The 13,150-nt window shown below is 30.2% G+C and overlaps 1 protein-coding gene and 2 long non-coding RNA genes across 3 annotated transcripts; 1 reads left to right on the top strand and 2 right to left on the bottom strand.

The window, feature by feature from the left end:
* Nucleotides 1-246: 246 nt before the first annotated feature.
* Nucleotides 247-1,063, top strand: LOC124530951. The gene is made up of 2 exons (XR_006966489.1): nt 247-558; nt 641-1,063. It is a non-coding gene; the product is annotated as an uncharacterized LOC124530951 (long non-coding RNA).
* Nucleotides 1,064-1,286: 223 nt separating this feature from the next.
* On the bottom strand, nt 1,287-2,556 carry LOC124530210. Its single transcript, XR_006966460.1, has 2 exons — nt 2,443-2,556; nt 1,287-2,289 (listed from the first exon to the last, which is right to left on the bottom strand). It is a non-coding gene; the product is annotated as an uncharacterized LOC124530210 (long non-coding RNA).
* Nucleotides 2,557-9,599: 7,043 nt separating this feature from the next.
* On the bottom strand, nt 9,600-11,488 carry LOC124533547 (synaptonemal complex protein 1-like). Its single transcript, XM_047108908.1, has one exon. The coding sequence runs from the start codon at nt 11,472-11,474 to the stop codon at nt 9,663-9,665; it is 1,812 nt and encodes a 603-aa protein (XP_046964864.1). The 5' UTR covers nt 11,475-11,488; the 3' UTR covers nt 9,600-9,662.
* Between the last annotated feature and the right edge of the window lie 1,662 nt (nt 11,489-13,150).

Here is a 13,150-nt window from a genome sequence, read left to right on the forward strand (position 1 = left end):
AAAGTACATTCCAATTCATTTCCGTTATCTTAATAAAATTTTACCGGTTTTTTTCTACGTAAATTTATTGATTTTTATTTATCTAAAGACAAATATTTTAGCATAAAATACTACCAAAACTTTTATATTTATAAATCCTATCGACAAAAACGTAATTTACTCGAATTACTACAAATGTTTAAAAAATTAAAGCAATAAAAATTTTTTAAGTAAGTTGTTCGGAACGTATTCAAAAGAAGACAGACGTCATTGTTAACAATAATTGACAAATTAAACGTAAACATGTCATAATAATTATATTTATTTACTAAAAGAAATGTTTTCTTAATCCTTCATGAAATTCGACAAAGCAAACGATCGAATTGATCGGAGCGATAATATCGACATGAAATGGATGGACAGTCGATTCGAGGCACATCTTTAACTTTTCGGCTTTACGTTAACGTATTGAATATTATTAATTCGTTTTCCATATTATACTGAAATACGAACTTAAAATATTTCAGTATATTGTTTAAAGGCAGCACTATAGCAGCAGAAACATAGTTATCTATAAAGGTGAGAGATATTTTACCTAGAATTCTATTTATTGAAGTACCTATCTTAAATCTAACCTTAATATAAAGCACATTTCTTTTAGATACTAAACACTATTTTTTCTGAATAAGGACTGTAATCAAAGGATTTGGTAGTGCCTGCTAAGCTTTCCTTGGACACACTAACATTAGATGATGAGTTAAAGAAGGGAAGAACAACTACAGAACACTTAAGTGTCCAAAGCCAACCTTACACATGCCTTGGTATGAAATCAACTGAGAATGAGAATAAAATGGAAGCAATTTTAAATTAAGCATTTTTTAAATAATTATGTAACTTCTAAAGAACTGAAAGATTACTTTGTAATGTAAAAATATCACAAGTATTGTTTATGATATATTAAGTACCAAATCATTTCAAAAAAGGATATTAGATGCTTATATCAGATTGGAAATCAATTAGTTTTATGAATGTTATTCTTATGCAAAATTGCTTTAGCAAATAAATATATTTAAAGTCGAATATATTTTTTCTTATTGTTTCATTAATATGTTTTAAATATTTATCTTATACAGAAGTAAAATAAAAGTAATAGCTTATTGGAATTATTTTATTACTTCTCAATATGTTAATAATTAGATAAATAGGTAATGTGAAATTGAAATTAACCAATACAGTTACAAAATTTAAAACAGAAACTTAATTAGTATTTTATTAAGCAAAGAAAATCATAAAATATGTAAGTACAACACAAATATATTGAAATTTATAAAATGACTTAGTGTAACATATAGCAATGCTTTATTTTCAAATTTAGCATAATGTTTCTATCAAAATATTATTTATCTGATAATAGACCATAAAAAATAAATAATCTTATTAGAAATTCAGAATTATAAAGTATATTATTAAAAATCATATTTATCTAGCACAGTGACCTAGCAAACTATTAGTTTAAAACTAAAGGAAAAGACTATATAACACAATCCTTATTATTTCATAATATTTGCACGGGCTGATTTTACATAAATTTAAATTTATGGATTATTTAAAATATTTCTATACAGTTTCTTCAAATAAATAATTTACAGTTTATCTATTTATATATATTAAATTATGTATACATTTAAAATATTCTTCTCATTTTAAACATCTAAAAAGGCAATTATAATTGTTTGAAAAATAATAACATTTTGACTCTTAATATAACACAATTTTATCTTAATATCTTATAAGCATTAATTTTTGTTTGAGGATTTATTTAGTTTTATTATGATAGAACTTTAGTGGCTAAGTAAACACAGATATTTTTTTAGTAAAACTGGTCACCTTTTTATGAGAATAATGTTAAATTATTTATTCACTTTCACACAGTTTTTTCAAAGTTTCTGGTATTCCTTTTTTCTGTCGATCACCACCATCTCTTATAAAAATAGTTTAAGTTTAACAAACTGCCCATTGTTGACGTAGAAAGACTTCTTTACAGTCTCATTTTAACATTCTTGTATGGATATTATATTGTTTAAGGTTCTTAATGTTTTGATATTATTCTTCTTTTAATCATTCAATTTAGATTATAAAATTATTAGCGAGCATTGTTAAATGTCGCATATTAATGCACACTTAATTTTTAAAGCGAATGTGGGATTTTTAAGTCTTTCATACTCACATACGTATGGAAATTTTTTTTATTCACCTTTATGTTTTTGTAGCGTAATATGAACCAGATCACTTTTTTAACTAAATATAACTCTAAAAACCAACAAAATAATTTAGTAATCACATTAAAAACATTATATTTATTATAATTTTTATGACAAATGACAGCCACGTTTTCAAAACACGAGGATTGAAAGCGTGTAATTTTGACATTTCAAAACGAGTTAAAGACGCGATTTAAACAACCCTAGGTATAGTTTTTGATTTGACAGTGGCATACGGAATACCGTTTTTAGCCAAAAACGCGTCGCGAGCTCGTTACAAGCGCGTTTGCGTTTTCGGTGGCATACAGAATCAGGGCCCTGATGGATTTTAAGAATTTTGCCGATGCTGCATCTAAGTTGTGTCGCACTATACATATATATTCTTTGCGAATATTCATCCGTCCGGTGAAAATAATTTAACGCGTATTAGCGTTATCGTCTTGTCTTCTTTGTCTAACACCAAAAATAAATTATGCTATGAACGGTCGACCCGTTTCGAAGTGAAGATTGACATTTCGTTAAATCCTTTCAGTCGATTTCGTTCTTCAATGAAGGTAGGTATCCTGCCTGCTATAAAAGCGTATAATATTAAACCTGAAGCTGTAAGTTTTCCTCAGACAGAAAATTGTCAATATAATATTGTCTTTGTTACCTTTATTAGCTATTAAAATATGTATTTGGTTTCTTTTAATGTTTTCGTTATAGCTGTTAACTTTTACCTTACACCAAAAAGATTAAAAAAATGGTTTAGTAACTGGAAGGACAGTTTTGCATGAGGCGCTTTTGAAAGATACAGAAGAGGGATGGACGCTGAAAACGGTACGAGCTGGTGAATGAAGAAAAAAGTTGACAGCGGTGGCTCATCCTCCTGATATATACCACATTATTAATATGTTTTACATCGACTATAAAATAAGGATTATTTATATGGAAATGAAATTAATTTAACTATACTGATTGAATTTTATTATTATTTATGTAAAATGATGATAATGATATGACGATAAATCGATTATTACATACTCGATTACAATGCTAGTTTCTTTTATTCGTCAATATGTAAATCGATTACATATCATAAGGGCTATCTTGAATTTGACTTATATATGCGTTCATTGGTGTACATTTATAAAATAAAGTACAATGAAAGTGTTCTATTGACATTGTTTATATAATATCTAATCCATGTTTTAGCATACAATGTTTTTTACATTTCAATAAGGAAAAAGCATTTTTTTCAAAGCTTTATGTATTAACTGCTTAAGTCACTGGCTTAAGGCCTCGTCTGAGTCCTCTTTCTGTATGTTTTTTTGGATATTGCTCACCTCATACGACGTGACATGATTAACCTTTGAACGTAAAACATTTCAAATTCTACTTGCGTATAGGTTCTAGTTACTGTAACCTTTTGGTAACGCATTATTATAATCGCAGTTTGGTCTGTGGCGAATTTATCTATCAGCATTTTTTCCAAAATAAATCAAGGAAACTCTTGATTTTTGTCTGATAGAATACGTATTGAGTAAGTTTATCATTTATAAATAATTAAAATATACGATCATTAAAACTCTATATTAATATTATAAATGTGAAAGTAACTCTGTATATCGCTCTTTCACGAACAAATCGCTGAACCGAATTTGATGAAATTTAGTATGAAGCAAACCTTAACAACAAGATAGGACATAGGCTACTTTGTTGCCTAACACGTGACCAGCCATCACCCTACAACGCGAGCAAAGCCGCGAGTGAACTAAGGCAACGTAAGGTATTAGTAGATAATAAAGTAAAATTACTGTGGGCCACGTCTTCCAAGAAGATGACTAACTTCAAGTCCAGCGAATATCTACTTCAGCAAAAATATAAACCCCCAGAATTTATTAAAGTAGAATGTAAAAAAAGTCACGTACAACCGTGTGTGTATACGATACATACTAACTATTATAGTTAGTAGTAGTATATTAAATCTGTTGTGTTCTAATAATCAAATGATTGATAGTGAATGATTGAATGATTTGATTGCTCATCGAGTCGTAACGATGATAGACGCAGGTTAAGTAAACCCTTAGCTGAGATAATTGGCGCTTCATTTTCGGTAAACGTTTCACTAACGGAAGGGAAAGATAAATAATGATTTATATAACAATAAATTAATTATTCATTCATTCAGATATTAAGAGTATTTTTTTAATATAACTTATAATCATTCGTTTAAAAATCCGTAATCTTTCCCATCAGCGCTATAATTCAAATTAAGAATTTTTTTGAAGTTATAATTTACATCACGAAACGATTGGGCATTTTTTTCAAGTCCTATCTTAGGCAGTTTTTCAAAGACAAGGATGTGATCTCTTATTTCCTTGAACTAATTTCTTTAACGTCTTAATCAAGATAAATATGAAGAATACCCTCAGTTTAGGCCCGGCACGTTCTTCAATTGAATTTATAAACAGCGATTAAGAAAATATCTAAATGAAGTCGTTCATAATTTTTCTTTAAGAAAACTAATTTTAAATGTTTCACTTGCATTTTGTGCCTTTTTGTTTTTATTTTTAATGTAATATGTCATTTGTTTGTATTAATTTAATAAATTAAGTGGAAATTTAATTGATTTATGTTTTATGGCACATGTGGCAGAATTTCGATGAAATTAGACACATGCAGGTTTCCACACGATGTTTTCCTTCACCGCCGAGCACGAAATGAATTATAAACACAAATTAAGCACATATATATAGTGGTGCTTGCCTGGGTTTGAACCAGCTATCAGATCAGCGGTTAAGATGCATGATTCTAACCACTGGACCATCTCAGCTCTAAACGTGAGATAGAAAACAATTATTTAATAGTAATTGTTATTTTATAAGATCACATCTGCAGGATAATTAGTATGCAAATTGTGACATTAGCACAGATTAGAGATGCGACGTGAAATGGACGCAAATGTTTTAAGGGTTCCGGATACTACAGAACAAATTGCTTTATTATGCAAAACCTAATACGAATAATATATCTGTAAGAGGGGATTTTGTACTAGGACTAAGCTTAATATTATGATTTTAGCCTATGGCAGATTTGTGTATTAAAATTAGATAGTTAAGGATGTGCGGATTACTCTTCTAAATATGTAAAATTATAAATGAAGGAATAAAGAATTATAAGAAGGAAAATAGGCGATATTTTTGTACTATATGGCCCATTTACTAGGACACTCTACTTAGGAGTAGTGTTTTGTGCAAACCCGACTGGGAAGGCACCATCCACTCATATATTTTACCATCAAGCAATAATACTTAGTATTTTCAACCGACTTCAAAAAGGAGGAGGTTATCAATTCGTCTGTATTTTTTTTTTTTTTTTATGTATGTTACCTCATAACTTTTTACTGGGTGGACCGATTTTGATAATTTTTTTTTGTTTGAAAGGTAGTGCTTCCCGTGGGGTCCCATTTTTTTTTATTTTTTTCCGATGATGGTATCCGTATGAAAACGACATAAGTCTTAAATTTGCATTATGTATGTGCGCGATAAATAGGTGAATAACTCAAAATTGGTTGGCACAATTTTGATGATTCTTTTAAAATTATAAAGGACATACTTTATGGGTAGTTTGGTGAAAGTTTGGTAAGGTTCTGAGTATAGGATCCATGACAAATTAAGGGAACGGGAGGGAACGGAACAATTCTGAGGAGTACGTTAGCAATACTCGGTCGAATCTTTTATTTATGGGTTACTTGGATATTTAAATCACCTTCCGGAACGTGGTTATGTTCATGTAATTATCATAATCGAATATTATAATTAACTAGCTACCCACCCCGGCTTCGCACGGGTGCAATACTGATACTAAATATACTACAGAATTTGTTTATTTACGAAATCACATCGCAAACTTCTAAAATTATCAGTGTTTCTTTACTATATTGTTCATGTATTATATACACAAACGTTCTCCTTGAATCACACTATCTTTTAAAAAAAACCGCAATAAAATCCGTTGCGTAGATTTACAGATATAGGGACAGAGAAAGCGACTTTGTTTTATACTATGTAGTGATGGAACTCCTATACGGCTCGCAGTTAGGGTGCGATATGGGGCAGAATTTCTTACTATCTTTAATCAAATTTTGTGTATGTGATGTGATGTCATACGATGAACGAAATATAGTTGGTCTCTTTCAAAGTTTTTTTGCTGAGTTCGATTACAGCTCTTTCGAGGGATCCTTGTAGTTTACGCCGTGTGACGTATTACATCCGCATTTTCGAAAGTCTATTTTTGCTTTATTCGCAAGTTTCCTTTGAGATTGTCCTCGAAGTAGTTTCTGACTCATATAAACGGAACGCTTAATCTATCCATATTAAAAAAAAATTAGTTAGTCAACATCAGCTTCACTTAAAATCAAAAAATAAATAAAAATTTTAACAAAAAGAAAAACCGACTTCAAACAAAACACTATTTTAAAACAAATAAAAATGAACTAAAAATTAATAATAATAATTGCATATTTAACATATTTTTTAGAGTCCCCCTAGGTAAAATGAAATGAAAAATATTACACTACTTAAAAGTCAATTTACGATTATATAATGTAGTTATAATTATTGCTATATTTGGAGTCGGTGTCAGCCAAGAAAACCCTATAGTATATCCCTATAATATATTTCTTACAAATTACCTTTTAAACGATAATGTACTGGGTTAATCAAGGGGCTCGTGTCGCTTCTTTCTTTTGATTGTAGAGGCTTATGCCCGTGGCTGACGCCGGCTCCAAATATAACAATAACTATAATTGCATTATATAATCGTAAATTGACTTTTAAGTAGTCTAATATTTTTCATTTCATTTTACCTAGGGGGACTCTAAAAAATATGTTAAATATGCAATTATTATTATTAATTTTTAGTTCATTTTTATTTGTTTTAAAATAGTGTTTTGTTTGAAGTCGGTTTTTCTTTTTGTTAAAATTTTTATTGTATTCCGATTTGAAGGGTAAGTGAGCAACACCCTCCATATAGGAATACAAAGATATAACAAGCGACATAACATCTTAGGCCATAGGGTTAGTGGTGTGTTGTTGATGTAAGGAATGGTTAATATATTTTGACAGCGCTAAAAAGCGTCTATGGTCAGCGGTGACCACTTACCAGTAGGTGTTCCATTAGCCTTTCCACCAACCTATGTCATAAAAATAAAGATTAAATTAGCATTACGTTACGTCTGGTAAAACTGACGGAACAGCTTGTATTATAATAAAAAATATATACTCTGTGATTACACTCGTAGTAAATTTGTATTAGTATTCTTCTTTGTGTAGATTATCATTTTGGTTATCTTTTATGGTTATTGCATAGCTTTTTAGGGTCGTAGAGTTAAGTTATTAAGAGTATAAGCTTCCTCGATAAACGCATTATTGAACACTTCAAGATTTTAGATAATAAATTGATCTTGTAGATCCGCACATATTCAAACATATATGATATATAAAAACAAATGACAGAAAGATTGTATTGCATTTTTTTAGAGTTAAAAATAAATTTAAGTTTAAAAATGGCTTATTATATACAAAGTTATATTTACAACATATACTGTATGTATTTAAAAAAAAAACTTGACGTAAATTAAATTTAACACACATTATTTCTTGTTTTTTTTTTTTTTAATACATGCAGCTTCGCACGGATGAAATGTTAATACTAAATATACTGAGTACAAAATTTGTTTATTTACGACATTATATTAAAAATGTGTAATGTGCTCATGTTTTATATAACCTCAACCTAACCTTCCCCTCGAATCACTCTAACTATTAAAAAATCCGTTTCGTAATTTAAATATCTAAGCATACATAGGGACAGACAGCGGTAAGCGACTTTGTTTTATACAATGTAATGATTTAAACCTAAAGTTTTAAAACGCAGCTTAGGTATGCAAGCTGTACTTATAAGCTGAAGTATCCATAAAACAACTCTTAGTTCAACGTCTGACTACATTCATGTAAAACTCCACCTGTCTAGGGAATATGTAATTTTTAGAACAATGTAAAACCGATTTGGAGCCATTCCACAAATAAATCCATTCTAGCCCGGAAACCTTAGTTGCACCACCAAATAATTTACTAAAAATATATTTTTTTATGGTACAGGTTGGCGGACGAGCATATGGACCAGCTGATGGTAAGTGGTCACCATCACCCATAGACAATGACGCTGTAAGAAATAATAACTATTCGTTACATCGTCAATGTGCTACCAACTTTGGGAACTAAGATGTTATATCCCTTATGCCTGTAGTCACACTGGCTTACTCACCCTTCAAACCGGAACATAACAATACTGAGTACTGTTATTTGGCGGTAGGATAACTGATGAGTATGTGGTACCTACCAGACGGGCTAGCACAAAGTCCTACTACCAAGTGTATGTGATGTAGACATATTTGTCACGCTTGATCTGTATTTATATGGCTGTAATCCAAAGCTAAAACTTGCCATGATTCAGGCTTTGTGGACTGTATTTTATTAGATTGTTGAGCAGTATATCATTATTATTATGACAGAACCATGGGGTACATTTTATGTATCGTATTGTGAAATTGGAGCTGAGATGGCCCAGTGGTTAGAACGCGTGCATCTTAATCGATGATTGCGGGTTCAAGCCCAGGCAAGCACCACTATATATTTATATTTGCTTAATTTTTGATTATAATTCATCTCGTGTTCGGCGGTGAAGGAAAACATCGTGAGGAAACCTGCATGTGACTAATATCATCGAAATTCTGCCACATGTGCATTCCAGCAACCCGCATTGGAACAGCGTTGTGTAATATGTTCCAAACCCTCTCCTTAATGGGAGAGGAGGCCTTATCCCTGCAGTGGGAAAATTTACAGGCTGTTACTTTACTTACTTTACTTTATTGTGAAATTTATATATCACTAGCGGTCCGTTCCGGCTTCGCACAGTTGGACATAAGTTTTTTTAATTATATTTTTACCTTTCATTTATATATTTTTTTGTTGCTTTTTTCCGACATGTTTAACAAATTTCGTCCTATTTCAACTTATTTACACAAAACTCTCAATAAAATATATACCTAAACCTTCCTTATGAATCCCTCTGTTTATTAGTAAAAGCCGCATGAAAATTCGTTTAGTAGTTTTGGAGATTATCGCGAACATGCAGCGAGACAGACTAATATATAGCGATAAGCAACAGTTAAAGAAAGATAGCCAAATTATTATTTTTTTATTTCCAATATTCTATTATACAATGCTACTAGATATCAATTATTCATTTTGCAACTATTTTTTTATGATAATTTCATTACAAGGTAAAGTTTAGGAAAGTCATATTTGAATGAATACCGAAAGAGTTAATTATTCACGAATAAAATTTCTAGAGGGATTAGTGTTGTGAAAAGTTAGATTACTTTTTAGACGTGTCGCAGCTCGTGTCCCTCTGAGGAATGTACAATTTCTCGAACAAATCACCCAACTTCTCGCTATCGATGCAATAGTCATTTACCACACTCTCTTCGCCGAAAGATTTACCCCCGACGATAATACTACCGACCTTATTACCTTGAAATACGGTCGGCATTTCAACATCGCAATTTCTATTGCAGTCTCTCGTTTGATTACGCGTAGCTTTGTTCGTTAATTGGCTTGGACATGTAGCTTGTGCACTATTAGTGTACATACCTTCATTCCGTACACCGCAAACTGCTTGTATTATCGATTCTAACGCCATTTGGTCCTGCATTCTGCGTTGAACAGCTGTTGATTGTACATTAGCAATAATTTCCTTGTAGTTGCTCTCTAATTTGTTTAGAGCTTCAGTTAATTCTGTTTGATGTTCGTTAGACATTTCTTGTATAACCTGAGCTCTCTGTCTAACTAATTCAAGATGCAATGAACACTCCATTAAATGTTTTTCTCTCTGTAAATTATTTACTTTTACTTCACAAGCCCTGGACAACTTGGCTTTCGATTTTTGTATTTTATTTATACGTTTTTCAAAATCACCAGCTATTTCCTTAAAATTTTCTACATTTGAGTCATTAGGAAAAGTTGTATATTTACTAGATAAATAGCAATGATCCTTTTTAAGATCCTTAATGTCATTTTTCAATTGATCAATTTCATCACCCTGAGATATTATAGTTTTATCTTTATTAGCAATGATTACATCTTTATTCATTATTATTTTTTCTGCTTCTTTTATTTTTTGGGTTTCAATTTCTTTAATAGTTCTTTCATACTGTAGTTTAAGGTCTTCCAATTTTTTTTCATAGCAAGCCTTCACTTCTTCTTGTACAGATGCTTTAGTATCAATTAATTGTAATTTATGTTTTGCTTCTAAGTCTTCTATTTCATGTTGTTTAATATAATTAAAATTATCGAGGTTTTCTTGCAAATTTCTAACTTTTTCAAGAAGACTATTTCTAGATACATTCATTTCTTCTAATTTGCATTTTAACGTAGTTGTGCTATCTTGCGATATCGTACAAGTGCTGGTAGCATTATCAACCTTCAAAATGTCATTAGACAAATTATCAACTTGATTCCTGGTTCTTAACTCCTCTCTTAAAGCCGCCAATTCTCTTTGAAGCGCAACGTTCATTCTTTTAATTTCTCGAAGTTTCATTATAATATTTTTTGTTCTAACGTTATATGAGTCTTCGTTATTTTTATTACTGTTGAAATCTGGCACATCATTAGAACAATTATAGCATATTATGTTTTGGTTATACATATTATCAGTTAAATTGTACGTCATTGAATTAAAAGATTTGTTTCTTTCAGTCAATTCTTGATTTTTATTATTATCAGTTTGAGCTTCACTATTGAGAGACAAATATCCTATCGTAGATAGCGAAGTTTTTTCATTGTCATAAATAACTTGTGTTTCAACGTTATCTAAATCTATTATTTGGTATTCTAATTCTGATAAAGTTTCATCACTGTTTGCATCATCTGTTAATAGAGATAGTTCGTCAGCTGATGGGTATTTGAGAAACGGTTCTTCAAGTACACCTTTAGCCAATTGATAGCACATAGCAAATATGTATTTGTTACGTAGTGATTTTTCGTGTTCTTTACAATTTGACAGCCTTTGAATCCAAGCATTACATATTTCAATAACATCCTGATCAAGTAACTGACCTAAATAGGGTCGTATTATTTCCATATACCGTTTATATTCTGAGTCTAGATTATGTCCGTGATTTTCATCCATTCTTAGAGATTTAACAAAAACGTGTGATATTAAAAAGGTTCAATTCTGACATGTGATTTTCAAGTAAACGTCATAGAGTACTATTCGTGGAAGATAAAAAAAAATATAAGAACAAATAAGTTTGGTAGTTTTATATTGTTTCTTTGAAGTTCAGGAAAAGATTCACTTCATACTTTTTATTTAATTTTACATAGGTTATATTTGGATTGCCTTTTTTAGCCATTTTTAAAGTAATTTCATTTCACCTCAAAAACCTTTCATAAATATGAAATATGCTTTAAAAATGAACGTTAAAGTTAAAGTAACTATATTTTAAGCTATAGAATTGAGGGCCCTAAAGGAAAATATATAAATATATATCATATCTTTATCGAAGGTGAATTTACTTTTAGATTCAGTTACTATAAGGAGCTCAGGAGCTTACTCTGGACGTCGGCAACGATCTTATATCGTGTAATCGGATTTTAGAAACTTAATGCACAAAAAATCTTTCAAACTAAATTGTTACTTTCATAAAAGTACTCCTACTTTGTTGCTTTAAATTTTAAGTTAAGTCGAATATCGGTAATACATTGCTTTTATTTCACTATTAATCCCGTTTTAGGAAAGAATAGTTAAAAAGATACAATTCAAACTTCAATAATTACTCATATATTTATGTATACCAAATAAAATATAGAGTTACTGATGATATAATTATCTAATAGCAATTACAAATTTATGAAAAATTGCAATTTTATTTGAACAGGCGCTATTTTAAAGAATCATCTTTTGGGCAATTTCGTGCACAAGTATACTTTTTATTTCGATAAACTCAATTTTAAGTATATAAATAAACTACAGCTTAAACTCGATTAAGAGTATTATATATTTCCTACAAAAGGGTTTGTGACCAACGTCGTGAAACCGGCTATAAAGATAAAATTACTTTAAACCCACATTCATTTACCATAAAAATAATCTCGGTCGTATCTTTACAACCATTATTTGTAAGAATCGCTCTTATTCTTTGAGACAGAAGAGCTAATTTGGACAGAATAAATTTTAGTTTCAAAATAACGGTTTATATGAAATGCTGAAACGTAATTTGTAGCAATAAACACGATACAAATTTCACATCATCGTTCCTTATTATGTTCATAAGAACAATCGGGTTTTATACACAAATTTTTTTTAAATATACATGACTATTATAAACTAAATGAATACAAGTGAAATACCTCTCGTCTCATCACGAAATGTCAGAAACTGTAACACCTATAAAATTGAAATTTGGTAGGTATAGTCATTATAGAAAGTAGACATTCGCTAAGAAAGCGGGGTTTTTAGGTTGTGTTTTATAAATTCTCGCTGTAAATCGCGCGGTATAAGCCGCAAGTTCAGCTAGTGAGTATATAATACAATTATACATATACACAAAGACAGACACATTTAAAACTCTCAGTAAAAAACTAGCTCTTAATCTAAAATATGATAACGTAAAGCAAAAAATTAAAGTAATCAAGACTTTCTATCGTAATATTATCACGGTGCCAGCGATTTCTTTAAACTTTAATCATACTCCAATATTCCACGAGTTTTTTCGTTTACCAAAGTAGTTACCAAAATTAAAGGCACATAAGGATTTGTACTGTAATAAAATAAAAATTGTAATTTTAAAATTAGATCGTAAATCA

Source organism: Vanessa cardui, chromosome 1, assembly GCF_905220365.1.
Source record: "Vanessa cardui chromosome 1, ilVanCard2.1, whole genome shotgun sequence".
Taxonomy (NCBI): domain Eukaryota; kingdom Metazoa; phylum Arthropoda; class Insecta; order Lepidoptera; family Nymphalidae; genus Vanessa; species Vanessa cardui.

Excerpts from the sequence above, each read along its gene's own strand:
- LOC124533547 (XM_047108908.1), bottom strand. The coding sequence starts at position 11,474 with ATGGATGAAAATCACGGACATAATCTAGACTCAGAATATAAACGGTAT.